The 26,518-nt window shown below is 36.5% G+C and overlaps 1 protein-coding gene across 28 annotated transcripts in view; it reads left to right on the forward strand.

The window, feature by feature from the left end:
• The window catches only part of FAM135A (family with sequence similarity 135 member A), a 117,105-nt gene that overhangs the window by 51,419 nt on the left and 39,168 nt on the right, over positions 1 to 26,518 (forward strand). For 13 of the 28 annotated variants that reach the window (XR_011430091.1, XR_011430092.1, XM_023625144.2 and 10 more), the window contains 8 exons: positions 1,104 to 1,243; positions 1,347 to 1,417; positions 2,819 to 2,992; positions 6,608 to 6,734; positions 7,430 to 7,583; positions 11,547 to 11,624; positions 15,584 to 15,633; positions 21,253 to 21,408. Coding sequence is in view for 26 of the 28 variants with exons in the window: in XM_023625144.2 (XP_023480912.1) it covers positions 1,104 to 1,243; positions 1,347 to 1,417; positions 2,819 to 2,992; positions 6,608 to 6,734; positions 7,430 to 7,583; positions 11,547 to 11,624; positions 15,584 to 15,633; positions 21,253 to 21,408 (950 nt within the window). In the remaining 2 variants the exon portion in view is untranslated. Of the gene's footprint in view, positions 1 to 1,103; positions 1,244 to 1,346; positions 1,418 to 2,513; positions 2,639 to 2,818; positions 2,993 to 6,607; positions 6,735 to 7,429; positions 7,584 to 11,546; positions 11,625 to 15,583; positions 15,634 to 21,252; positions 21,409 to 26,518 lie in introns of those variants that run through there. The other 15 variants (XM_070245758.1, XM_070245759.1, XM_070245750.1 and 12 more) reach the window with 5 other exon arrangements.

Below are 26,518 nucleotides of genomic sequence, written 5' to 3' on the forward strand. Positions count from 1 at the left end.
ACCAAGAACTCGGAGATTGACCAACCTTTACAGGTAAACGACATAGTCTTCCATGAGGCTGCTCTCAATTTAGACGCCAGCTGCAACTTCAGGGGTCCACAAGATACCCTCACTTCTGATCAGATGGCTACAAATTTGGGGTTTCCATTACCCCCTCAGGTTCGATAATTCACTACAACAACTCACAGAACTCAGGAAAGCTCTCTGCTTATTATTACAGTTTTATTAAAGCAAAGATAGAGCTAGATATTATAGCAGATCAGAGCCAGCCAAAAGAAGAGACGCACAGAGTAAGTTCTGGGAGGTCCCAGATTTGTGAAGCTTCCATTGTTCTCTCCCCGAGGAGTCAGGATGCATTACCCTCCAGAAAATCTGTATGCGACAGAACGGAGAGTATTGCGAACCAGGGCGGCTCACTCAGGCCTTGTGTCTAGAGTTTTTATTGGTGTCTGATTACATAGGCATGGTTGACTGAATCATCACCCGTGTGGCTCAGTCTCCAGCCCCGTTCCCCTCCCTGGAGTAGGGAGCTCAAAGCCCAACTCTCTAATCGTATGATTGTTCTCACCGGTGTGGCCAGCCCCTGTCCTGAGTCACCTCCTTACCATAAACTGTCTGGGCCCACCACGAGTAACAAAGACACTCCTGCCACTGGGTAATTGTAAGGATTTAGAAGCCATCTTTCAGGAACTGGGGACAAAAGCCAACCAGATTCTTTATTACAAGGTTTAGAGGTTACCTCCCAGCAACCAGGACAAAGGCCAACCGAATTCCTTAGTGTGGAGCTAGGGAAAACTAAATTGCTTCCTTCTGTGGTGGACAGATCAGTCGTTCACTCTTAAAATAGCTACCTTGAGATTCCCTCGTTTACCTTCTTAGATTAAGTTGTACAACAATTTTATAATGGTTATAATGTACTTACTTGTTCATTTTTTATCATAGGAATTAATAAAGTTTCAGAAATGTTCTAATACTGCTATATAAGATGATAATGGTGTTGGAGTAATGTAATCAAGCTTACAATACTTTAAAGTAAAAGTATTAATTCGCTTGTGTTATATTTTTGCCTTTTACCTGTCAGTTATATATCTTATCTGTTTTAGGTATGACTTTAGCCTTTCCAGCTTCAGTTCATGATTCTCTGATTTGCAGTAAAACATTTCAAATTCTTTATAAAAATGAGGAGGTTGTTTTAAATGATGTCATGATCTTCAAAGTTAAAATGTTGTTGGATGAAAAAAAGGTAAGCATCTCTTCCTATATATTTAGATAGTTTTTGTAAAGCCTCAAGGTGTATTTCTCACTTTCTAAAAATATTCAAAAAATATATTATAATTTCTCTTCAGATTGAAGAAACCCTTGAGGAAATGAATTTTCTGTTATCCTTGGATCTGCACTTCACAGATGGAGATTATTCGTAAGTAGGCTAATCAAACAATTAAAAATCTTTAGTTACTCATGACGGTTATGTGTTAGTATTAGATTCCCCATTTTCTTCTTAGAATCTAGCCCGTCCCCTTCTTGTTTATTTTGAACTACTCTATCTTGTGGGAAGCCTGCCTCATGAGAATGGTTAGGCCTACTCTTGTGCCCATGCTTGTTCCAGGAGCTCCTGGTGAAATCCAGACAAGGTAAACAAATATGAAACAATTTCCTAGATTCTAGAAGTTCCTGTTGATACAAATCCACTGCCATGAGGCATTTAAATATAAATGAGCTCTCTTTCACTGTATCACTGGCTAATCTTTCTTGGTGGCATGAGTGATGCCATCTTTAGGTGGGTCTTGTGGTATTGAGAGAGTTACCAGAACTGATGACTCTCACACTTGGTGGCTGTTTCTAGTTCGTTAATTTCTGGAGCCTTGAGGGAGTTTGGGACGGGCTGTCCTGAACTCGTCCGCACATCTGAACATGCAGTCGCATATTTTAGGGACGAACTGAGCTTGTATTCGTTTAAAACAAGAATCAGAGATCCATTTAACAGTTTTGTTTTGGTAGATCTTTTGTTTTTTTCATTTCAAATTTGTGTGTAGAAACGCTTCTTGAAAATCGCATGTAATTCAGACTGCAGGTAGGATAAAAGACTAAGCAGTCACGTCACTGAAAGGTCCACTTGAGAAGTCCTCTACTCTCATGCAGGGATAAGAATTTTCCACGTGGTAGCTTCTGCTCTCCTGCGATACTTGTTTACTGCAAAGAATTCCTTAAGGGGTTCTTTTTTACACCAAGTCAGACTTCTGTAAGTGGAGTAGGCTGAAATGACTAAGTAGTTCATTAGCTGTAGATAGATGTAATGTATGTATGGGTTAAAGTATGTATGTATTTAGATATCATTTTCATGGCATTTCAGCTTTTTGTATGTGCAAATCTATTGACAAACTAAATATCCGTATAAAATATCAACCAAATTAACCAATTAATAACAAAATTTTGTACACTAAAAATAATCTTACATATCTTTTGGAATTTATTATAATAGGATTTGACCTATGTTACGCGGCAACCTTATAATCAACAGTATTCTCTATGGAGTAAAATTTATGATAAGATGAGAATAATTCCTGAAGTCTCAAAAAGGACTCATTTTATAGGGACATTAGTGGAAAAGTCCATATCACAGACTGATAGAAAACTGTAGGTAAGGTCTGGTTATTTTTGTGTTGTTAGATTTCGTATTGCTGTCTAATGCAAATGTGGTGCTTTCCAAAGTTTTAAAGAAGTAATTAAGTGACTAAATGTTTGGTAGTTTAAACTGCTGCACGAAATACTGGCCACAGTGGCTGTGCTGTGTTCCGTGCACATGTGCTACCTCTCGCAGGGCGGACGACCTGGGCTCCTTGCAGCTGATCAGCAGCCGGACGCTGAAGCTGCACCTGAGCCTCCACAGGGGCCTCCACCACCACGCCAACGTCATGTTCGACTACTTCCACCTCTCGGTCGTGTCCGTCACGGTCCACGCGTCGCTGGTGGCACTACACCAGCCACTCATCAGGTAGATTGAATCACTGCCCAGTCCTGGTTAATGTCGTGTCTTTTGTTCTTAGAGTGAAAACATACACGATGATTTAATAAATACTTCCATTTTATACTAAAGTAATAAAATAATAAAATTTAAAAGCACGGTAACATTAGATTGACAGCTTATTTATTACAGAAATATGGAGCAGTCTTTGTCAAATAAACTGACTAAGAAAAATGATGCAGTTTGGAAATAACTGTACAGCGTGGTTTAGTCTGTGCCTGTGCTTTTCTGCAACGCTCAACTGGGGTATTCAGTCTCTGAAACAGTGTGTTCATTTTTTCTTAGCTTTTTTGTTTGTCTCTTCTCTGTATGGGCTAATTTGATCTTCTTAAATCTATACTATACAATAATTCTTGTTTTCTAAGTCATTAATCAATTTTATGGGCCTTTACTAAGCATTTTTAAACTGTATACTGTACCATTTTAGCTTCGAGGTGCCTAATGTTCTGGATCATAATAAATGCACTGGGATAATTATTTTTTCTGCCCACTTCCACAAGGAGTCAGAGTGTCTTTCATTAATGTAAGAGTACAATTCAAGCTCTTCAGTTTTTACAATAAAACATCCTCCTTGTGGTGTGGGCAACAAATACACACCTTTTTTTTTCTTTTCTTTGTCTTTCTTTCTTTCTTTTTGGTGAGGAAGATTGGCCCTTAGCTAACATCTGTTTTCAGTCTTCCTCTTTTTGCTTGAGGAAGATTGTCACTGAACTAACGTCTGTTGGCAATCTTCCTCTTTTTGCTTGAGGAAAATTGTCACTGAGCTAACATCTGTGCCAGTCTTCCTCTATTTTGTATGTGGGGTGCCACCACGACATGGTTTGACGAGAGATGTGTAGGTCTGGGCCTGGGATCTGAACCCGTAAACCCTGGGCCGCTGAAGCAGAGCACACGAACTTAACACTACACCATCAGGCCAGCCCCTAGATACTTTTAAAATTAGTAACTTCTCTGAAAAGACTCCACATTGATATGATTTCTGAACTGCCTACTTTGTAATTTCTGACACAAATCTGATTCCAACAACTCATATTAGGGATGACGCTTAAGGGTTATGATGTTAAACTGATTTATCAGAAAACTAAGTAGATAATTATGTAGAATTACCCTCAGAATTTATAGAAGACCAACACAGTGTAACACGTTGCCCACAAGTAGCAGCCTCCTGTGGCACACCCTTACGTCATTTTGAAACCTGTGTGAGAGATCTCCCAGGGCCCTGGGCTGGGGAGTCTCTCTCCTGGTGACGTGCTTTGCCTCCTTGCTCTACAGTAAGAGCAGTAACTCCTTGTTTTGCCATCTCTGTCCTACCTCCTAGGCCTTTGAGAGCTTGTTCTCAGTTTCTATAACTTTGGTAAGCAGGAAAGTGTTCCTATTATTATATAGAATTTTATTATAAACTTCAAAACAATTTTAGATGATTGAATAAATTACATGTAATAACATAATAAATGAATGAAACTTCTTTGACAAGAAAGTGGGGTTTTTTGAAATAGAACTTTCAAGTAAGTGGTATACAATATTACTTTTATATGAATTACATTTTAGGTTTTAGTGCTGAAAGTTTATCTGTTGATAAAATACATCCTGTAGTTTTCTGAATCTCTTATTTTTGTAATTTCTGTAGGAGTCCCTACTAAACTGTCTCAGCAGGCCCTTCTTTATGACCCTGGCTCGGTTTCTCTTCTGAGGACCGTGCAGACAGTTCGTGGAGGTCTGCGCAGGCTGCTGATGTTGCCTCCTGAGGCCCTGTAAACAGGGTGATGGTGTTCGCGTCACTAACGCAGCGAGCTGACCGCCTGCTTCCTCCTGCGACGCAGCGCGTTTGCCGCAGCCCCACAGGAGAAAGCGGAGCTCATCTCCTGGAGGCCCTTTACTGGAGGGAGAAGCCGTTTTTGGCTCAGAATCTGAAGCCAGGAGGATTAGCTGTCAGCTCTGCTTAGTGGCTGGGAACGAGGAGGAGATACGGCATCAGCGAGGTGGCTGTTCTTCACCTGGGTGCCGGGACCCTGACACGCCCTCTCCTGCTGCTGGACCTTTGCCCTGCGAGAAGTGGCGCCTTTGCTGCTCAGTGCCTGTGCGAGGGCCTGGAACCTGAGCAAGAGGGCGGGCGAGCTTGGCTGGTGGCGCACCGGTGGAGGGCGTGTGCAGGGCCACGTTCCTCGCTGTTCAGGCTTCGACAGTCTTGCCTAACATTTTGTTACAGGTGGATTTTTTATCTTCTAATCACAATGAAAAAGATTTTAAATTTACAATGTTGTCTTTTTAAATGTTATTTTTATTTAAAACAATTTCTATAATCAACCCAATTATAGATACTAGATCAATTATTTAAAGTAAGTGGGACTGGGATTTCTTTTTTTGCTCCTTTTTTTACATAACCTGTTTCTTATATTGGGAATTTAAGTACAACTTTTAAGACTGAATTCTGGAAAACATAGTAGCAAGTGGAATTTACCATTGACTTAACAGTTCCCTTCTTTGCTGAGATGTAGATACCTTATTTTTGCAAAGCAAATTGATTTTGCACATGGAGGCTGCTCTCTGGTATGGCAAAGTTGATTTACTTTTCTGTGTTCTCCCTTTTGCCAAACTGCCGAACAATCCACATGCTTTGGCCTGCTTATAATTAGCCAGTACTTCATCTCAAATAAGATTGTATATGAGTTTTAAACATTCAGACAGATTATGCTTCTTATTCTGTATAATTTATGGTATCTTAAATGTAATGTTAATGCTGACAGCAGTATGTGATTGAGATGGTGCCTTGAAGCACTTATACAGGTTATCTTAATGGAGTTTGTAGCCTTTTACTGAGAAGAAAGGAAATATCCTGTTTTTGAGTAATAGAGTCAACAAGTAGATTTAGTAATTTTTCTTTTTCTACATTTAAGTGGTAGCTTTTTATTTCTGTAAGCAGCATCCATAATTGATTGTGTTAACTTTATAAACTTGGTAACCAGTTCTGACTGATCAGTATTTGTGAATTAAAGCTTGGCTCTCACATGTCATTTAGCTCCCCTGGATGCACCCTGTTTTGTTTTGTTTTTTAAAGATTGGCCCTGAGCTAACGTCTGTTGCCAGTCTTTTTTTTTTTCCTTCTTCTTCTCCCCAAAGCCCCCCAGTACATAGTTGTATACTCTAGCTGCAGGTCTTTCTAGTTCTGCTATGTGGGACACCACTTCAGCATGGCCTGATGAGCGGTGCTAGGTCCACACCCAGGATCCGAACTGGGCTGCCAAGCAGAGCGCATGAACTTTACCGCTCCGCCGCCAGGCCGGCCCCCAGCATGCACCCTGCTTTATCTCTAGGATCCCCTGAGACTCCTGGAAGCCCACTCATAGAGAAGTTGTCTCAAGCATCTAGTCTTCGTTTTTTTTATATTCTGTGTCTTTTCATAACAATTCAAATTATTAAAGGAAAAATTATGAAACTACTTTAAGAATACTTTACAAATCATAATCTTGCAAAACCCTTGCTCTTTATTCTCTTCCTATAAGATTTTCTTTCATGAGCATTTAACTTAACGTTCAAATAGACCATTATGACAATAATAAAATAGTAATATAATACTTATTTCTCCAGCTTTCCTCGCCCTGTGAAGACTACCTGGTTAAATAGAAATACACCAGCACAAAACAAAGATTCTGTGATTCCTACTCTTGAAAGTGTGGTCTTTGGTATTAACTACACAAAACAGTTATCGCCAGACGTAAGAACTGATATGTTTATAAATCCTCTTTTCCCTCTTATTTCAAATGAAATGTCTTTTAACTGTTTTATCCGTGCATGTGATAGTTCTTTTATTAATTATTTGAGCTCATCAACTTACAGATCTAATTAAATATGATCTTAACAAATTGGTTGGTTCCATTTGTTTATTATGAAAATTAACCTGATACTTCAGGATTTTACCAGATTTAATGGATAGAGATCTTTGACAGCAGTGCATTTTTTAGCTTGTTACTGTCACCTCTTGCTCCTTGAATAGCACTGGTAGAATCCTTCTGAAGGAGCCTATAAAGAGCCGTTGCCAGAGCTGAGAGCCAGCTGACAGTAGGGCAAGCACGGCCATTACTCCCCTGAAAGGAAAGAGGCTCTACTAAAAAGAGCGCCTGTGCCACAGTCCAGATGTAATTAGAATCTCAGATTTTCAAGCCATGTTCCAATCTGCATGTTTTAAAAGTCCACTGTATCAGAAATTACTAGAGTTGCATTTCATGTGTTAAAATTACTTGTATGAACAAGAGCAACTCCCTAATATGTTGCTGAATTTCTTACATGTTTTAGAGTAACTGTAATTAGCAAACGTTCAGAGTTTTTCGTTTATTTTTCCGTGTTTTAAATGTAATATTTTTAGGTTTCTGGTTACTAACACTCTCTGTCCCAAATCTGTCCTTCGTCTAGGGTTGCAGCTTCGTCGTTGCCGACTCCTTCCTGCATCACGCCTATCGTTTTCATTATACACTTTGTGCCACTTTGCTCCTGGCCTTCAAGGGATTGCACAGCTACTTCATTACGGTAACAGAAGAGATTCCCTCTTGTCAGAAACTAGAACTGGGTATGTTAAAAGCACCAGACCTATGCTGTGTTCACTCTCTTCATTCTCATGTTGCTGGTCGCCGGCTTCGCCATAGCTTTCTTTACTAAACTGTGATGTCTGTGTGCTTCACTTTTACTTCTCTCCCAATTCCGTCTTTTTCGACCCTTGATAATTGCTTTCTACAATCAAAACTTTTTTTGTGATACTGAGAAATAACTTCTTGGTGCTAAGTTTGAAATGAGTCTTTTGATAGATTTTTTAAAAAACGTGTCCATATACCACTCCTCTTAAAATATAACTAGGAAGTATACTAGAAAGCAAATGTAATTATCTGCTGAACCATGGGAAGGTAAATCCATGCTTCCAAATATTTAACAGTCTAAGCAGATTGTAGGTGCTAGGGATGTTTTTATATACATTTGATTATAAGTGATCTCACACCTTATTTCTTTTATTTCACTTTAGAGAATAAATAACATTACTCAGTTTTAACATTTTGAAAATTATTTAAATCATTGAAAAAATCACTTTTCAGTTTTAGTCCAACAGTAATATCTGCATATATGTTGTAGTATATAATAAAAAATGGTATTGCCTTGATTTTGTATACCATTTGTAGTTTGCAAAATGCTTTTACCTCTATCATTTCACAGAAGATAAATTATTGGGATTAGCAAAAAGAAGTTTTTATTCAGACTTTTTGTGATAGTTTATAAGCTTTTATTTTCAAGTATCCACTTATAGCTTATCATAAAAAGCACATTTTAATTATCTCTTTAGAATAAATTATTTTTATCATTATATACTTAAATAAATCAGGAATGACTTTTTAAGTTTTACTTAAATTAATCAGTATTCTTTGTTTATTTCTTTGTTCCCCAAGGATCTCAGTCTTTTAACAATATTGATGCACAGTCATGCGTCACTTAATGACAGGGATGTGTTCTGAGAAATGTGTCATTAGGCGATTTTGTTGTTGTGTGAACATCACAGAGTGTGCTTACACAACCCTGGATGGTATAGCCTGCGACACACCTAGGCCGTGTGCTACTAACCTGGGACCACCGTCATACACACAGTCCATCACTGACTGAGATGTTGTTATGCGGTGCATGACTGTACTTTCAAAAATAGTCACTGTTAATGAGAATAATTCTTGGGTTTGAGACTAATTAGTCTATTTTTATAATTGCCTTTTTTGGGATACAAAAATATTGTAAGTGCGTACAGTGATTTGTACTTCACTTAAATTCGGCTGTGAGACAATGCTGGATGTTTTGCCGCTGCCTATCAGCAACTGTTGCAGTGGATCTGGTTAATCCCATTGTTCCGTCACTTTGGCTCACACTTTCTTGACTTGACTAGAAACAGCTATCACTCAACTGATGGTTTAGAATGCCTGATTCAGGAATCCCAATGTGCACATGGACACACAATCAGTAGGAAAGTGTGTTCTTATTTGCTCCTGTATTCTTCCCCCAGATGAAAATGGGAGTGTGGAAACCTTTTGATTACTATTCTCTGAAATATTCTTTTTCTCCGCTACTTCGTGTACTTAGAACCCTTCTGTTTCTCTTAGGAAAATCCTGTAGGAGCAGAGATACTGCCTCAGATTTAAACTCTTTTAAATGTTCTTTTGTAACAACGAAAGAATTGTTTGTAGACTAGAACTAATTTAGGCTATCACTTATGCTAAATTATTGGAAAATTATGTTACATACATTTTTAATTTGGTTTTTTGGAACTCAAACACGTTTTCTTAGGAGAATTAGAAATTTTTCTTAATTTAGATTTAGTGACTGGACCACAAAACTATTAAACCACAGTATTAATGAAGGACAATACTATGTGCCTGAAAAGTAGTGTTATGAAAAGTAGTGGTGTGAAACTTAGAAGGCGTGTGTAATGGTATTTCTACAGGAAAAGCCGTCAGTCGTTTCGATGTGGAATGCTGTGGTGGAATTCGTGGAGGCATTCTCTCGTAGTGCTCAAGAGAGCATATTTGGAGCCGTTTCTGCCGCTGACTGGCTTTGGGATGCTACATACAGAGTGGTTTCCATTTGAAAGACAGGGATCCAGATGTGGCTCCTGAGTCAGGAGGGAAAGATGAGGGCATCATGAAGGCAGAGCGTGTGAAGGAGCTCTAGGAGGGAGTCTTCTCATGGTGGAATTCCCTTGGGCTTTGATGAGCTCCCACAGTCGGGTACTAAGTGGTGCTGAGGAGAGAGCAGGGTCCCTGTCTGTAAAGGGCTCTGACCTCTGCTCCTCCCTTAGTAGGTCATCAGTTCAGCCTTGGGATGGACAGGAGAAACTCACCAGCAAGATGGGACTTCTTGTGGTTTTAATGTCGAGAGCTGTGTATGACATGGGCCTGTAAGTGCCTGTACAGGGAGGATGTCCCTCTGCATATAATTTTCAAATAGATTTAACACGTAATATTCGTGAATGAAAAAACACATGAGCCATATGTTCCCTTAGAAAAAAATATGTTTCTCTAAAAGGAAGTAATGTTTATTGGTAAAATTTATGATTAGTAATTCAAAAACACAAGCATCTCTTTTCAAAGGCAAAGATTTATTTAAAATAGCTTAGACAGTATTACCACTTTATTACTAATTTATTAATGTAACTTCAGCATGATTATTTATAAGGTTTTTAATTTTCTCTCAAGTAAGGATGGCTTTTACATCATATATATTACTTTGGGCTTATTGATGTAGAAAATATCATAATTAAAAGAGCCTTTATATTTAATTTCAAGAAGCAATTACTAAATGAATGTCAACCATATTCCAAATTATTTGCTTAAAATATTTTATCAGAAAATAAAAATCTAAAGCAAACCCAGACTTTAGTTTTAAATAAGTAAATAATAGCAATAAAATAAAATTATTAGTACCTTACACATAGTATTTACTCAAAATATATTTGTTGAATGAATGAAATAACACAATACAGTTTTTGTTGTTACTTGAAAAGAAGGCATCGACACATAGCTTATAGCAATTGCCTAGCGATTTTTAAAATCAAGACTTATCTTCAGTAAATATTTATTGGTAATACTTTGTGTTATTCTTAAATTTTTTATTACTATTTATATTTTATTTTCTATTTATTGTGCGTTTTAGTTTATTCTTGAATGCATCTTCTAGGAGAATATCTAAAAATACTATTAATTAAAATAATACTATTGGCATATTCTGAACTGTTAACATTATTTTTATTCTAATAAGATTAAATTGTAGGCACTAGATAATATTTCCATAAAACACTGTCAACTAAACATCAATATATTCAACAGGTTTAATAGGTGGATATAGAGTAGTTCTTGATTAGAGGATGTATTATATTTCCTTCTGTTATTTAGCACTTTTCTTGAGTTTTCAAATAAGTATATATTTAAAAGTCTTAAACTCCACCATGCTTTGAAAAATGTATCTGAACTCTATTCCCTCTTTTAAAATGATGCCTTGAATTCCTTTCTGCTTTTGCCTTTTTCTTTTCTCCTAGATGAATGATGTACATTTTTTTGATGACATGTAAATAGCAGTTTTGTGCAGGGAGCTCTTACTGAGAGTGGAAGTCACGGTTTTGGAATCTAGGCCTTGGCAAGTCATGTAACCCTTCCGGGCCCCAGAATCCACACTTGTAACAGCAGGGGGTGGACCTAACTGACCTCTGAGATCCCTGCCAACTTGAAAATTCTGAGTCTAAGAAATTAAAACATAAAATAATATTGGGTTATGAAATGTTGAGTGGCGCATACATTTAAGTAGAAAAAGAACAAAGTAATATAAACTTGAATGTACATCATTTGTAATTCTAGTAAGCTAATTAACTAACAGATTCTGCTTTAGTGTTCTGATCTAACTGCTCTGTCAGATCAATACTAAGTCTATTAATAACAAGTTGGAAAATTCTAGTAAACTTTGTTGTGAAAGGAGTATAGTAACTAGTGCTGTGTGCAATCCTTACAACTAGCCAAGGCCAACACGCAGGTCCTTTATGAGCGCCTTCTCAGAAGAAAACAGCCACGAGCCCAGAAAGACACCTGTCTAGGTACGTTTACAAATAGGTTAAGTAAATAATTCCTTTTAATTAGTGTGAAATTTTGTTTTAATTTAGTGTCAAATTTCATAAGTATGTATGTACTAATATAGCATGTTTCTACCACCCTTATTTAAGAACTTACTTTCAGAATCATTTTGGTTTGTAAATAAGCTTTATTTAATTTCTTATTTAACTTGTAATGTTAAAGTGGAAATGGTAAATGCACAGATTTCTTTGGCTTTTTCCATATTCCTTTTAGAGTTCCTACAAAGAGCGCTTTTTGGAAGCCATGTTTATTGCAAGAATTTATTGGTTTGATGATATTGCCTTAAATTTGTTCAAAGTCAGTTTATCTTTGGGTAGGGCTAATGATAATGAAATGTGGTTTAAAAACTGAACATTTCATAATGTATATAAATATTGAATCACTATGATATTCACCTGAAACTAGTAGGATATTGTATGTCAATTATAATTCCATTAAATAAAAAACTGGGGGCCAGCCAGTGGCATGGTGGTTAAGTTCACACTCTCTGCTTTGGCAGCCCGAGGTTCACAGGTTCGGATCCTAGGCGTGGACCTAGCACTGTTCTTCCAGCCATGCTGTGGTGGCGTCCCACATACAAAATAGAGGAAGACTGGCACAGATGTTAGCTCAGGGCCAATCTTCCTCACAAAAAAAACAGAAAAAAAACACACACTCTGAAGCTGAATTCATGCATTACAGAAATAAAGAAGAGAAACATCTTCAGTTATCTGGTTTTGTTTTTTGAGTCAATTTGCACTTATTTTTTATTGCTTGAAACTTAAAAAGCAAAGTAATATCAAATCACCGCTATTCAGTTATGTTACATATTTTAAAGGAAGTATTTTGATCTCATTATTTTATTGATATATTTACCTATGTATTTTAGACTTTTGTTCCTGAATAGCAATAGTACTTAATTGACTATCTTTCCATGAGTATATTGGAAGTTTTTACTTTGTGTTGAATAAACCATCACGATTACATTTTTTTAAAAGTTATGAAAGGCTGTAGAAATAAAAAATAAAGTCGCAGTGTTTGTTTCTCAGTTTTCAGAAGTATGAACAAAAGGAGATTAAGGAGCCAAAGTCTTTCTCAACATTTCTTAGATGAAAACTAGCTCAGAAATATTTAAATTGGGTCAATTTTCACTAAAACTGTTACGAGATAAACTGATTTTCTTATCTGAAAGGAGAAAAGAAAGGTTGAAGATTTATTTATGGTCGTTATTTTGGAATATAATTTTACATTCTCATTAAAGTAGCTAAAATTAAAGAATTCATAGTATGAAATTGTGGTCATTTATAACATGTTTTAGTGTTCTTTTTAGCAATAAAAATTTACTTCTCATTTAAACTATTGTGTTGCCAGCCTATCAGTTTACATGTGAGCATTCCAAATAATTTTACAGAATGCTGCTTATATAATAAGACCTATATAAACAAGAACCAGTTTTGGGTTGGGTGGGGAAAGACTTGGTTCAAAACTGAAGCATAATCGAGTTGGTTGAATGATACTTTTATTGAGGGATCCTTTATCCTTAACACCTAGCATTGTGCATTGGCATTTTATGAGCTGTAAGTATCCTCTGAATGAATGAATAGGTGAATGGATGGATGGATTTAGAAAGTAAATTTAAGCCATCTTTACCCTTTGACCCAGCACCCCGACTTTTGTTAACCTGCATCATAGAAGTGAGTAGTAGTATGTAAAGATATGTGTACAGGCATGTTTATTGCAGCATCCTTCTTAGCGGCAGACCACTAAAAACAGAGATAAATGCCCATCACTCAGCAAAGAGTGGAATGTAGAAGAAATTATGAGGCACCCACACCAAGGAGTACCGTGTGGCCATTTTAAGCAGTGCATTAGAGCTGTGTACCAGATCTCCATGGAGTACCGCTGAGAGAAAAAGCAAATTGCAGAAACCTGTAAATGCAGTCCTATTTTTGTAAAACAGTGACTCCAAAACTCATATATGACTATGTGTATTTGAAAAATATGGAAGGAAATGTTCTAGGCTATAACCTTGGATTAGCAGGAGGAGCCAAGTCAAAAAAAAGAATTATGAAACATAATGATCACATTCATACATTTCTATAAAATTGTGTAAATGAATTCATATGTCATTTTAAAAAGAAAAATTAATTAGACTAGAATTTTAAATTCAGTTAAAAATCCTAAATGATTTTGATATCAGAGATGTTGTTTGCATTAAGTAGCTCTCACTGGCCATGATGCATATGTACTGGTTTGCATTTAGGCTCTTGTATGTAAAGATTAGGAAAATGTATCAAAACTCAAAACTTTAAAAAAGTTTTTCATTTTTTTGTAAGTTCATAGGTAGGATATGTAACCTACTAAGACTAATTTTACTGATTTTCTTCTATCACAGGGAAAGATCATGAGTCATGTGGAAACACGTTGGCATATGGAAATTATGATTTTAATACAGAGTCCACTGCTAATTTTTTTTTTAGCTTTGGAAAACCTAATGTTAGAAGTCACAGGGCCGGCCCAGTGGCGCCATGGTTTAGTGTGCACATTCCGCTTCAGCGGCCCGGGGTTCGCCAGTTCAGATCCTGGTGTGGACACGGCACCACTTGGCAAGCCATGCTATGGTAGGCGTCCCACATATAAAGTGGAGGAAGATGAACACGATTGTTAGCTCAGGGCTAATCTTCTTCTTCAAAAAAAAAAAGTCACTGATTTATCTGACAGTGAAATGATTTGTGAAATCTTAGCAGATTTTGTTAGTTCTCAGTGGGTTGACCAAATTTGTGATCTATTTTTTGGTACATATTAATATCTCAATACAATTTTATTTATATATTTTGTGAATTACAAAATGTATGTTTGTCCTAGTTACCAATAGAGTGTTTGTTGTTGCCATCATAGCTTGGTTGTGTTTACCATGTAATTGTAACTGCTTATTTTATCAGATTTAAATGTTTGTCCTTCTTTTTATTGAGTAGTAAACATTCAGTCTACTGTAATGAGATAGTGAGCTGATGAGTGAATTTGAGGATGTCATAGGCTGTATTCTTGCCTTTGTTTGAGAATGACCAGTTGAACTCTCTTTCAGCAACAAGATGTGGAATGTTGTGTGGTCACAACTATACTGTTATTGTTCTTTTAGGAGAACTCAGTTTGATTTTGACTTAAAATTAAGTATATCTAAACATGATATTTCAGGCCTTGGTGAAATTTCTTCCCTGCAAAAAATAACTAATAAATCTTTCTACTCTGTTAGTTTCTGTATTCCCTTGTAAATATTACCATTTTAATTGTAAATTAATCTGTACACCCCCTTTGTAGATGATTATAGCATACATTAAATAAATTAGGATTGTATGGGAAAAATTTACCTCAGTTTGGACTATCTTATAGAAAACTGAATTTTATTAAACTAAATTAGAAATTTACTTTTTGTTGAAAAGAATTTTGTCATTCATTTTCATTAAATAGTGTGTACTCCAGGTGTGTTTTGTTTTGGTTATAAAAATTAATTTGAATTGAACTTTTTGGGCATAGCTTTTGTGAAAAGCAAGGCACGCGCCCGTGTCGCCCAAATGCCGAGCAGGCTGTGCTGGAGCCCGCAGTGTGGGGAGCAGTGCATCTTGTCCCTTGTGTCTTTCTGTGAGGCAGCAGGGCAGGGCACTTCAGGTCTGCAGGCAGCACTGCCTTGACGGTGCTGGCCCCTTAGGAGAACTGGAACACTCCATTTGATAATCAGAACACAGAATCTAATTATCAGTTTACCTACGTGATCAGTGTGTTTATGAAAATATTTTACATGGAAATGCAAATAATTGAATATAGTCCAGATACTTCTCCACCTTCTGGTTTTTAAACGGTAATTTAATTTATTTATATAATTTCAAAAATAGTTTTCAGATCTACCATTGAAGTATTTCCTCTAATTACTCTTTACTCCTTTCAGAGGAAATGGATGTAGAAGCTCGACTTACCGAACTATGTGAAGAGGTTAAGGTATTTGGATTTTTTAAATTCACATTATCAAGTTATTTGAGTGGAGTCTGTTTTCTATTCTAAATGTTTTGTCTAAGAAAACTTAATAATTCTTTACCCTTCCTAAAATGCAAAGATAAAATGGTTGATCATGATAGAACCACAACTTAGCTCATCAAAAGACTTTTGACTTTAGCATAAAGTTAACTTATCTTTAAAATCTGTATTATTCTGCTTATAAATGAAATAGCAAAGACAATTGATCAAAAGCGCGTTTTCTTCTGTTAGTTCACTCAAAGAATTTCTGAACAAATTTTTAAAGACCACTTAAACTTACATATTTTTGTAAAACGATATTGTTTAGAAATGAAAATTTGTCTTATTTCAACAGATCACTTTGTATCTCAGACCATTTTTCCACCATTCCATTCTTCCAATTAAATTGAATAGATTATTCTTTTTCCTTTCTTTTTTTTTTTTTTGCCTTGGAACTAAATGTTTAGCCTATTTTAAGGTCACTGTCTATGTATTTCACTCTTGGTTAGCTACATTAATGGAAGAAATCAGAGACATGAATCAAACAAAAATATGCATCAGGCCGTGGAATGGATTTCTGTATGCACATTTGAATGAAGAGTAGACAACTTTGAAAAGATATTTACCTTCTTAAAATTATACCTATGCAAGATACACAGGTAATTTTGTATACTATCCTGGAGGCTTTCCCACAGTTCAAATAAGATAAGTGTTTTCTTTAAAAAACACTAATGTTATTATAGTTGTTTCCCAAAAGAACATGAAACACTTAGAAATAAGCTTTAGATGTGTGTGATTAATATGAAACAAAAAAACTACAGTGTTTCACTGAGATATTGAAGAAAATTTGAGTAAACAAACATGATACTCCTGGATAGAAAGAGGAATAGTCACTGAAAGATAGCAGTTTTTCTCAAGTTAATATTAATGTGTCCATATCAAAACCCCATTGGAAATTTTAAAATTTAACCTATTTTTAAGAGATCACTTGAAAGATAAATATGACTAAGAAAAACTTTTGAAAAATAATGCAGAGGAACTTGCCCAACTGGATGCTGAAATTTATACGAAACTACAATAATGGAAGTAGAGTAAGGCCTCTCTCAGAGAATAGAAAGACAAGTCAGTGGAACTCAATAGCCCTGGGCTAGTCACTAGTATGTTTAAGGAAGCGAATATATGATAAAATATCACAGTGGGTTTTATAAATGGTGTGGTAAAATTAGTTCTTTATACCATGCTATGAAAGCAAATTCTAAATGGACTGAAGAGTGAAATGTCCAGAAAAATTTACGTATACGTGTGTATATAAACAATCTGATCTTGGGGTATGAAATAACTTGTTCAGAGTAACAGTGAAGGACAAAATAAGATATTGATTATTTGAAACTTCTTTAAAACCAAATACATTATAAATAGAGTTGAAAACAAGCAATAGACTGGAAGAAAATATTTGCAATATTTAAAACTGGAAATGATTAATACTCATAGGGTATAGAGAGCTCCTGTGTATCAATTTCAAAACACACTTGTGAGAAAAGGGTATACTCAGGCAGCAGACAGCTAGGCAGTTGTTAGCAGAACAAGTTAGATACTGAAATGACACTAACTCTTACTGACAACCAGGGAAATGCAGATGTAAACAATAAAGTGTTTTTTTTGCCCATGAAATTTTCAGTGGAAGTGACTGCTTATCTGCATTGTTGGTAAGGGTGGAGGGAAACTAGTATCTGCGTACACAGTTGCTAATTGTGGAAATTGCTCCATTTCTTGAGGTCAATTCAGTCTATTTTAAAACATTTGTTAAATACACAGGACAGTTTTTATTTAGAAATCTATTCCACAAAATTCCTAATACATGTGCACGAACATGAATATAAAGAGTTGCAACATTAATTGTCATAAATTCCCATATAGCCATTTAAAAGAATTAGGTAAATTTTCGTGCATTGACATGGATTATTTAATTCAGGAAATATTTATTGATCCATGGTGCCAGGTACTGCTTTCATCTGAAAAGCTCTTCCAGATATATTAATTGAAAAAATAAATTAGAGAAAAGCATGAATATGATTTTGTATACACTAAAAAAACCAAAAGCTATGTATGTTTTTTGTTATGTTTATGGGATTACATGTAAAACATTTGAGGAGCCAGTCAGGTGAGGTAGTGGTTGAGTTCATGCACTCTGCTTCAACAGCCCAGGGGTTGCAGATTTGGATCTGCACAGACCTAGCACTACTCATTAGGCCATGCTGTGGTGGCAGCGGCCCACATACAAAATAGAGGAAGATTGGCACAGATGTTAGCTGAGGGTGAATCTTCCTCAGTAAAAAGAGGAAGATTGGCAATGGATGTTAGCTCAGGGCCAATCTTCCTCACCAAAAAAATATATATGTATTTGAGAGGATATGTATGTATATTACAGACTGTTAACAATAATACAGAAAAGAGTAGCACGAAGGATGGGATTTTAAAGGAAAATTTTAATTCTTTGCTCTATATCCATCTATACCAATTTTTTAAAAATAATACATACGTATTTACATATTACTAATAAGGCTTTTTAGTTACACTTTTAAATTTTAGTATGTAAATAGACATCATAAAATTTAACAACCACCACCTAGGGTAAATTTTGACAGCAGATACAGTAGACAAATGATGTAATAATGTTTAAAGAGCTCTTATAAATTAATAGGAAAACCTGTAACTCTCCATTTTTTCATATTAGTTAAGATACCCAACTACAGGAAAGGCTAATAATATATGAAAAGTATTCAATTTCACTAATCATCAAAGAAACAAAAATTTAATTATTCTGATAGCATTGTAACCTCTCAGATTGGCTGTGATGTTTTAGTAACAGAGTAATGCTTGTTGAGATGCGGTGAGGTGCTAATTCTCGTACCTCATACATCTTTCTCAGAGATGCATTTGGGAGTATGTATCCAAAGCCTTGTAATTTATGATACTGTAGAAATGTTAACCTAAACGAATGCCCAATGATAGGAGGATGGTTAAACAAATTATGGAACACTCATAGTCTAAAACAGCTATACAACCTTAAAAATGGTGCTTTCAAACAAGTGTTTGATGATGTAAGAAAATGCTCATATTGTGATATTCAGTGAAAATGGCATAAAAGTATATATGATTCTAGCTTTTTCTCTATGTATATAACTGAAGATAATTGAAGACCGTACACTAAAATGAACTTTATTTTCTTCTGTTTTTGCTTTCCCCTATTTTCCAAGTCTATTAAAGTAAGCAGTATTTCATAATCAAATAAAATCAGTGAATGCAATGAAAAAGTTTATATCCATATAAGACAAGATAATGTTGTTTGAGAAAATATTACACAAATGTAAGATCTTATTATTCCCGCATTTATACATATAAAAGATCTTGTGAAACTTAATTCTAATTTCCTTTTTAACATAGAAAAAGTTTTATTGTTTACATTTTGAGACTTACTATGAAGATTTATGTAAACCAGAGGAGTTATTTATTTGTGCTTGAAGAGATGCCTTCCCAATAATGAAAATACTAAATTCCTCTCTCAGAACCTTGGTGCCATGATCCCTGAGAAATAAAATTAATAATTATGAGGTATCTAGACAGCCTTGGTCTCAGGAGAAAGAAAAAAAGCTGTGTACTTTACTGAGCCCGTGGTGAGGCCAGGAGGAGGATTGTGACTTGTTTGCAGGTTACACCTGAGTGTGCTGCCCAATTGACATGGTGCTGTTCACTGGCCGTCAGTGCCTATCCGGTCTGCTTTTCCTGAACTCTGCTAGCACCGTCCTTGGAGCAGGATTGCAGGTTTCAGCTTATTTAGAGTTCTCAAAAGAGACGTGAAAAACTTGTTACCCTTATATCTAACACATTTATAAACCATTTCCTGGGGCAAAACGTGTGTAGATGTATTATATATTGAAGAGTCGGTATTTATCAGATCTTGACTTTGTTAGCTTCCATTCCAGAATTCTGGAATTTGTCAACATTTTCTCTTTGTCCATAAATTCTGGGAGCTTTTTCCTTATCTGAAGCCTGTAATTCCTTGTTCGTTCATTCATTTATTTATCACATAACTACTACATACTAGTAACCAAAGTCACAAAAGTGGATAAGACACAATACCTTCCCTTCATACTAATTCTTCTGAATTTTTGTGTTTTGTCTTCTCAGAGTTGGAATAGATAAGTGGAAGCTTGGTTTGGGTGGGGGAAGAAAAGCCTGCTGAATTGCAGACTTCAACAAAGTAAAATTGATAATATGTGATAAGCAACGTTTGGGGATTTTTTTTGGAAAGGGATTAGTACGATTTGGGACACGTTGAACTTGAGCAACTTTCTTTTCACCACCAAGTACAATCATCCTGTAGGTAATGGGTCTAGAGCTCAGGAGAGATGTGATCTGGAGACAAAGATTGAGTAGTCGTTGGTACATAGACGGTCATTGAAACCATGGGAATGGCTTCCAACCTCAACCTAAACAGACTACTGCTACCCTTTGTGGGGTAGGGCAGGGAAGTCAGCATCTGTCTATATATTCAAGGCAGATTTCGTAGTGTTAGTAGTAATTAAAGGCAAATTTTCGCAGCAAGATATCTATCTGGAAACTGACTGCAGCCTCAGTGAATTAAGGAAAAGCCAGTCTTTGTGATAAAATGCTTGTCCATAAGAGGAGCAGTCATTCTGATTTATGGTCTTTTATTGGTATTTGTTCAGAAATCCTTATTTTATCAATTCAGGAAAACCAAATGCCTTTTTGAAGATTCTGCATTTCATAGTACAATTTAGTACTCTTAACTTTTATCATCAGTTTAGGTGAATATTTAAATAAATGGGATAATTTATTACCAGTATTAGAACACTCTATAGAAGTATATTATAGAACTATGTGTGTGTGTGTGTGTGTGTATGTATATTATAGAACACTATATTATAATAATGTAATTGTTTACTTGCTTTTCTCTCTTCGCTAGACTGTGATCTTCTCATGTTGATCTTTTGATCTCTGGTGTGTGGGCCCTTGCATTTAAATTATGTTCAGGGAACAGTGGACGACTGAGTTGTTAAAAAGGAGAAAGACAGCTCTGTAAGAGGATGACCACAAATACCACGGAGACTAGGAACTCAGGCGTGAGGGAGAAGCACTGCTTTCTACCTCAGTCCTCTCTGAGGAGTTACAGATCTTTTAAGTACTTTACTTAGCTAATTGGAGAAAAAATATTATTTTTAAAATTTCATTATCTTGCAAAAATCTTATAACGTTCATCATGATTTATACATTGTGTTTAAAATTCCCAGTATTTTAGTGTTTGAAGTTGATCATGCTCTATAGAATCCTGATTTCTAACTGTATTTGACATTATTTCAGTAACAAGATACCTCAGATATTGAAATATCAGTTAAGTTGTTGAAAATTGCTACAATAACTATCAAATAGAAAAAAACCCTTGGTCACTTGGTCTCTCTGTATGCACACACATGTTTCTTTTTAAAACTAAAAATTTGCTTTTATTAATGTTCTTAATAATATATTTAGGTATGTTATGGTGAGTCTCAGGAAGCAGTGAAGTTTTTTTTCTTGTCATTTCAGAAAATAGAAAATCCTGATGAACTGGCAGAACTTATAAATATGAATCTTGCACAACTTTGCTCACTTCTAATGGCTTTATGGGGGCAGTTTCTGGAAGTTATAACACTACATGAAGAACTAAGACTATTATTAGCACAAGAGCACCATACTTTGAGGGTAAGTTAAAGAAAAGTGATGTTAGAGCATTTTAATGAGTATTATCATTTATCTTTAGAAACTGCTTACAAGTAAGAAGTCTGATTTTTACCTAAGACATTGATAGATCAGAAAAGAGACATTTATTGTTGTGTTATTGTTTGATTTCTAAAGTTAATAACAAAACAGTACAGTTGAGCACGTGACCTATCTCAGTTACAAGTCCTGCTAGTTAGAAAAACCACCCAAGTGTAATAGAATAGGAAAATCTGTGATACAGAATAGCCCCTGGAACCCAAGAACAGGAATTACAGCCAGGTGTCATTAGGAACAGGAACTAGGAACCAGAGAGCTGCCCTGTTACAGAACCTCTCTCTCCAGCTTTCCCTCCCTGCCCTCCTTCCTCCCTCCTTCCCTCCCCTCCTTTGGGACTCGTCTCACAAGCGTGGAAGGTCGTGGTCTAGACGTGCATGTTTGCTCTAGGCCTGGTGTGCACATGCTGCAGAAATTACTGTACAGCTTTGTTGTGCAGTGTGGCGAGAGGTTTTGAGATATTAAACGTCTGACTGCCTTTCCATCCTAGCTCCTTATGCTTTGTGTGCACTAATTTTCCTGACCTACTAGTAGTTCCTCAGAAACATCATGTTTATTTTCTTTTTTCCTTTTTCTTTTCTTAATTATAAAACACAACATATGATCAAAATCAGGAAAATGCATAAAACATGCAAGTTTTAACAAATAATTAAAGCACATACACGTAACTATTACCCATATCAAGAACTAGAATATCGTCAACACCACAGAAGTCTTCCATGTTTTTGCCATTTCTCTTCCCCCCCTGACATTTAGAAGTTGTCATCATCTGTCTTTTGTGATGAGTTCCTTACTTTTCTGAGTTGTAGCACCTACGGGTGCACGCTAAATGAGAGAGGTTGTTTCAGCCTGTTATGTCATCAGCCTCTGTTACTGAATTCTATGTAAACAAGTCATACGGTGTGTATTCTTTGTCACTTGCTTCTTTCACCCAAGATTTTGTTGCTGTGGTCTGTCACATTGATTGATGTGCAGATGTTGAACCATCCCTGTGTCCCTCGTATGAACCCCACTTGATCATGATGTGTGATCTTTTTGATGTATTGCTGTATTCACTTTGCCAATATTTTGTTGAGGATTTTTGCATCCATGTTCATCAATGATATTGGCCTGTAGTTTTCCTTTTTTGTGTTGTCCTTGTCAGGCTTTGGTATCAGGGTGATGTTGGCCTCACAGAATGTGTTATGAAGCGTTCCATCTTCCCTAATTTTTTGGAATAGCTTGAGAAGGGGAGGGATTAAATCCTCCCTGAAAGTCTGGTAGAATTCCCCAGGGAAGCCGTCTGGTCCTGGACTTCTCCTTTTGGGATGCTTTTGCTTACTGTTTCAATCTCTTTCCTTGTGAGTGGTCTATTCAGATTCTCTATTTCTTCTTGATTCAGCTTTGGGAGGGTGTAATTTCCTCTAGATTGTCCATTTTGTTAGCATAGAGCTTTTCGTATTATTCTCTGATAATCCGTTGTATTTCTGTGGTATCTGTTGTTATTTCTCCTCTTTAATTTCTAATTTTATTTATCTGAGCTGTCACTTTTTCGTTGTGAGTCTACTAGGGGTTTGTCAGTTTTGTTTATCTGTGCAAAGAACCAGCTCTTTGTTTCATTCATCCTTTCTGCTGCCTTTTTTGCTTCAATAGTATTTATTTCTGCTCTGATTTTTATTATTTCTCTCCTTCTGCTGACTTTGGGCTTAGTTTATTCTTCTTTTTCTAATTCAGTTAGGTGTAGTTTGAGATTGCTGATTTGGGATTTTTCTTGTTTGTTAAGGTGAGCCTGTATTGTGATGAATTTCCCTTTTAATACAGCTTTTGCTGCATCCCATATGAGTTGGTATTGTACATTTTCATTTTCATTTGTATCCAGATATTTTTTTATTTATGCTTTAATTTCTTCAATGATCCCTTGATTGTTCAATAGCATGTGGTTTAGTCTCTACATCTTTGTCCCTTTCTCAGCTTTTTTCTTGTAATTAATTCTAGCTTCATAGCATTGTGATCAGAAAAGATGCTTGTTATTGTTTCAGCCTTCTTAAATTTATTGAGGCTTGCCTTGTCTCCCAAATTATGGTCTATCCTTGAGAATATTCCATGTGCACTTGAGAAGAATCTGTATTCTGCTTTTTTTGGATGGAGTGTTCTATATATGTCTATTAAAGTCCAACTGGTTTAGCTTTTCATTTAATTCCACTGTTTCCTTGTTGATTTTCTGTCTGGATCATCTATCCATTGATGTGAGTGGAGTGTTGAGGTCCCCTACTATTACTGTGTCATTATTAATGTCTTCTTTTAGGTTTGTTGATAGTTGCTTTGTGTACTTTGGTGCTCCATGTTGGGTGCATAGAGATTTACAAGTGTTATTTCTTCTTGATGTAATGTCCCTTTAATCATTGTGTACTGCACCTCTTTGTCTCTCTGTACCTGTCTCATCTGAAGTCTACTTTGTCTGATACAAGTATTACACTGCCTGCTTTCTTTTGTTTGCCATTAGCTTGAAGTATCATCCTCCACCCCTTCACTCTGAGATTGTGTTTGTCATTGGAGCTGAGATGTGTTTCCTGGAGGCAGTGTATTGTTTCATCTTATTCTTTAATCCATCCATCCACTGTGTGTTTTGGTTTTTTTTTAAAGATTTTATTTTTTTCCTTTTTCTCCCCAAAGCCCCCCAGTACATAGTTGTATATTCTTCGTTGTGGGTCCTTCTAGTTGTGGCATGTGGGACGCTGCCTCAGCATGGTTTGATGAGCAGTGCCATGTCCGCGCCCAGGACTCGAACCAGCAAAACACTGCGCCACCTGCAGCGGAGCGCGTGAACTTAACCACTCAGCCACGGGGCCAGCCCCCACTGTGTGTTTTTTGATTGAAGAATTCAGTCCATTTATGTTTAGGGTAATTATTGATATATGAGGGCTTAATGCTGCCATTTTATCACTTGTTTTCCAGTTCTCCTGCATTTTCTTTGTTTCTCGTCATGTGTATTTTGGTCTACCAATTGAGTTACATAGTTTTTTATGTTGTGTTTCTTTGTTTTCTCCTTATTTATTACTTGTTATATTTATAGTAATATATATAATATTATTTATTATTCTCTGTTCTGCTTTTATGTTTAGTGGTTACCATGAGTTTTGTATTCGAAATCTCATAGATAACATAGTCCATTTTCTGATGGCCTCTTATTTCTTTAGACTAACCCAATTCAGCCCCCTCATTCTTCCCTTCCTAAATTGTTTTTCTCACATCTTATTCTATCTTGTGTTGTGAGTTTGTGATTAAAATGACAAGATTATTGTTGTTTTTGGTGTTTTCCTTCCCTTTATCTTTAATGATATTCTTGAGTATTTGCTAACTTGTTCAGATGTATAACTACAATTTTCTGATTCTGTCTACCTATTTATCTCCTTACTCTGTGCTTTGTAACCCCTTTCTCCTTTTTTTTTCCAGATATGAGGGCCTTCTTGATGATTTCTTGTAGGGGAGGTCTCTTGGCTACATACTCCCTTAACTTTTGTTTGTCTGAGAAAGTTTTTGTTTCTCCATCATACCTGAAGGATATTTTTGCTGGATAGAGTATTCTTGCCTGAAAGGTATTGTCCTACAAAGATTTGAATATGTCATTCCAGTCTCTCCTAGCCTGTAAGTTTTCTGCAGAGAAATCCGCTGAAAGCCTGGTAAGGGTTCCTTTGTAGGTTATTTTCTTCTGCCTTGCTGCCCTTGGTATTTTTTCTTTGTCATTCACTTTTGCCGGTTTCACTACTATAAGCCTTGCAGTAGGTCTTTTTATATTGACGTATTTAGGAGGTCTGATAGCTTCTTCCACATGGATTTCCATCACCTTCCCCAGGTTTGGGAAGTTCTCTGCTATTATTCCTTTGAACAGTCTTTCTGCTCCATTCTCCTTCTCTTCTCCCTCTTGAATACCTATAATTCTTATGTTGCATTTCCTAATTGAGTCTGATATTTCTCAGAGACTTTCCTCATTTCTTTTTAGTCTTAATTCTCTCTCCTCCTCTATCTGGAGCATTTTAACATCTCTATCTTTGATTATGCTCATACGCTCCTCTGTGGTGTCCACTTGAGTGTTCAGGGAATCCATATTGTGTCTTATCTCTTCCATTGTGTCTTTCATCTCCAGTATTTCTGATTGATTCTTTATAGTTTCAATCTCTTTTGTGAAGTAGCTCCTGAACTCATTGAATTCTCTCATTCTCTTTTACATCGTTGAGTTTTTTGATGATAGTTGTATTGAATTCTCTGTCATTTAGATTACATCTTTCTGTATCCTCAGGACTGATTTCTCAATATGTGTCATTTTCTCTCTGGTCTGGAGATCTAATATAGTGTTTGATATTGCTAGAGGGCATAGCCCTGTTTTTGCACATCCTGGTATTATTTGGTTGCAGTTAGCATCTATTGCCACTGGGTGGGGGTCAAGAGCCGCATATTCTGAGCCCGCTGTGTTCCACTGGGATCCCAGGCGCTGGAGCCAGTGCTGGGCAGGTGGGGGTAGGGGTGCTTTCTTCTGCGTGCTCTAGGAGTTTTCTCACTCTGTTCTCACTGTCTGCTCTCCTGGGGTGTTGGCTTGATGAAGTCACCCCCATGTTAGCTTTCACCTTGGTTGGTAGGGGCTTTCCCCGAGGCTGTAAGGGCCCTCGGGGATCTTTGATGTTCCCCCAAACAAACGTGCCCTCCCACGTTCCTTCCATTTCAGAGGCCACCTGTGGTCCCAGATCCCAGTCTTTTGAGGAGGGAGTGAAGTTTTCTCTTACCCTGTTCCACCTCCTGTGAGGGGGCCTCCAGCCTCTCCGCCCTCCATCGTATGGCTGCATGGGTCTCTCAGACGTTTTTGTGTTGTGTTTGGATGTCCTCTGTTGGAGTATGACTGTCTTTTTTGTTGTATGGTGGAGGGGAGTGAGTACCAGGAAAGCTGAGTCTTCCATGATGCTGAGGTCACTCTCTCAAGATTTTGTTTGTGAGATTAATCCATGTTTTGTCAGTAGCTATCAGTTGTTCATTTTCATTCTGTGATGTATTTCATTTGATCATACTC

This window comes from Equus caballus, chromosome 20, assembly GCF_041296265.1.
Source record: "Equus caballus isolate H_3958 breed thoroughbred chromosome 20, TB-T2T, whole genome shotgun sequence".
Classification (NCBI taxonomy): Eukaryota; Metazoa; Chordata; class Mammalia; order Perissodactyla; family Equidae; genus Equus; species Equus caballus.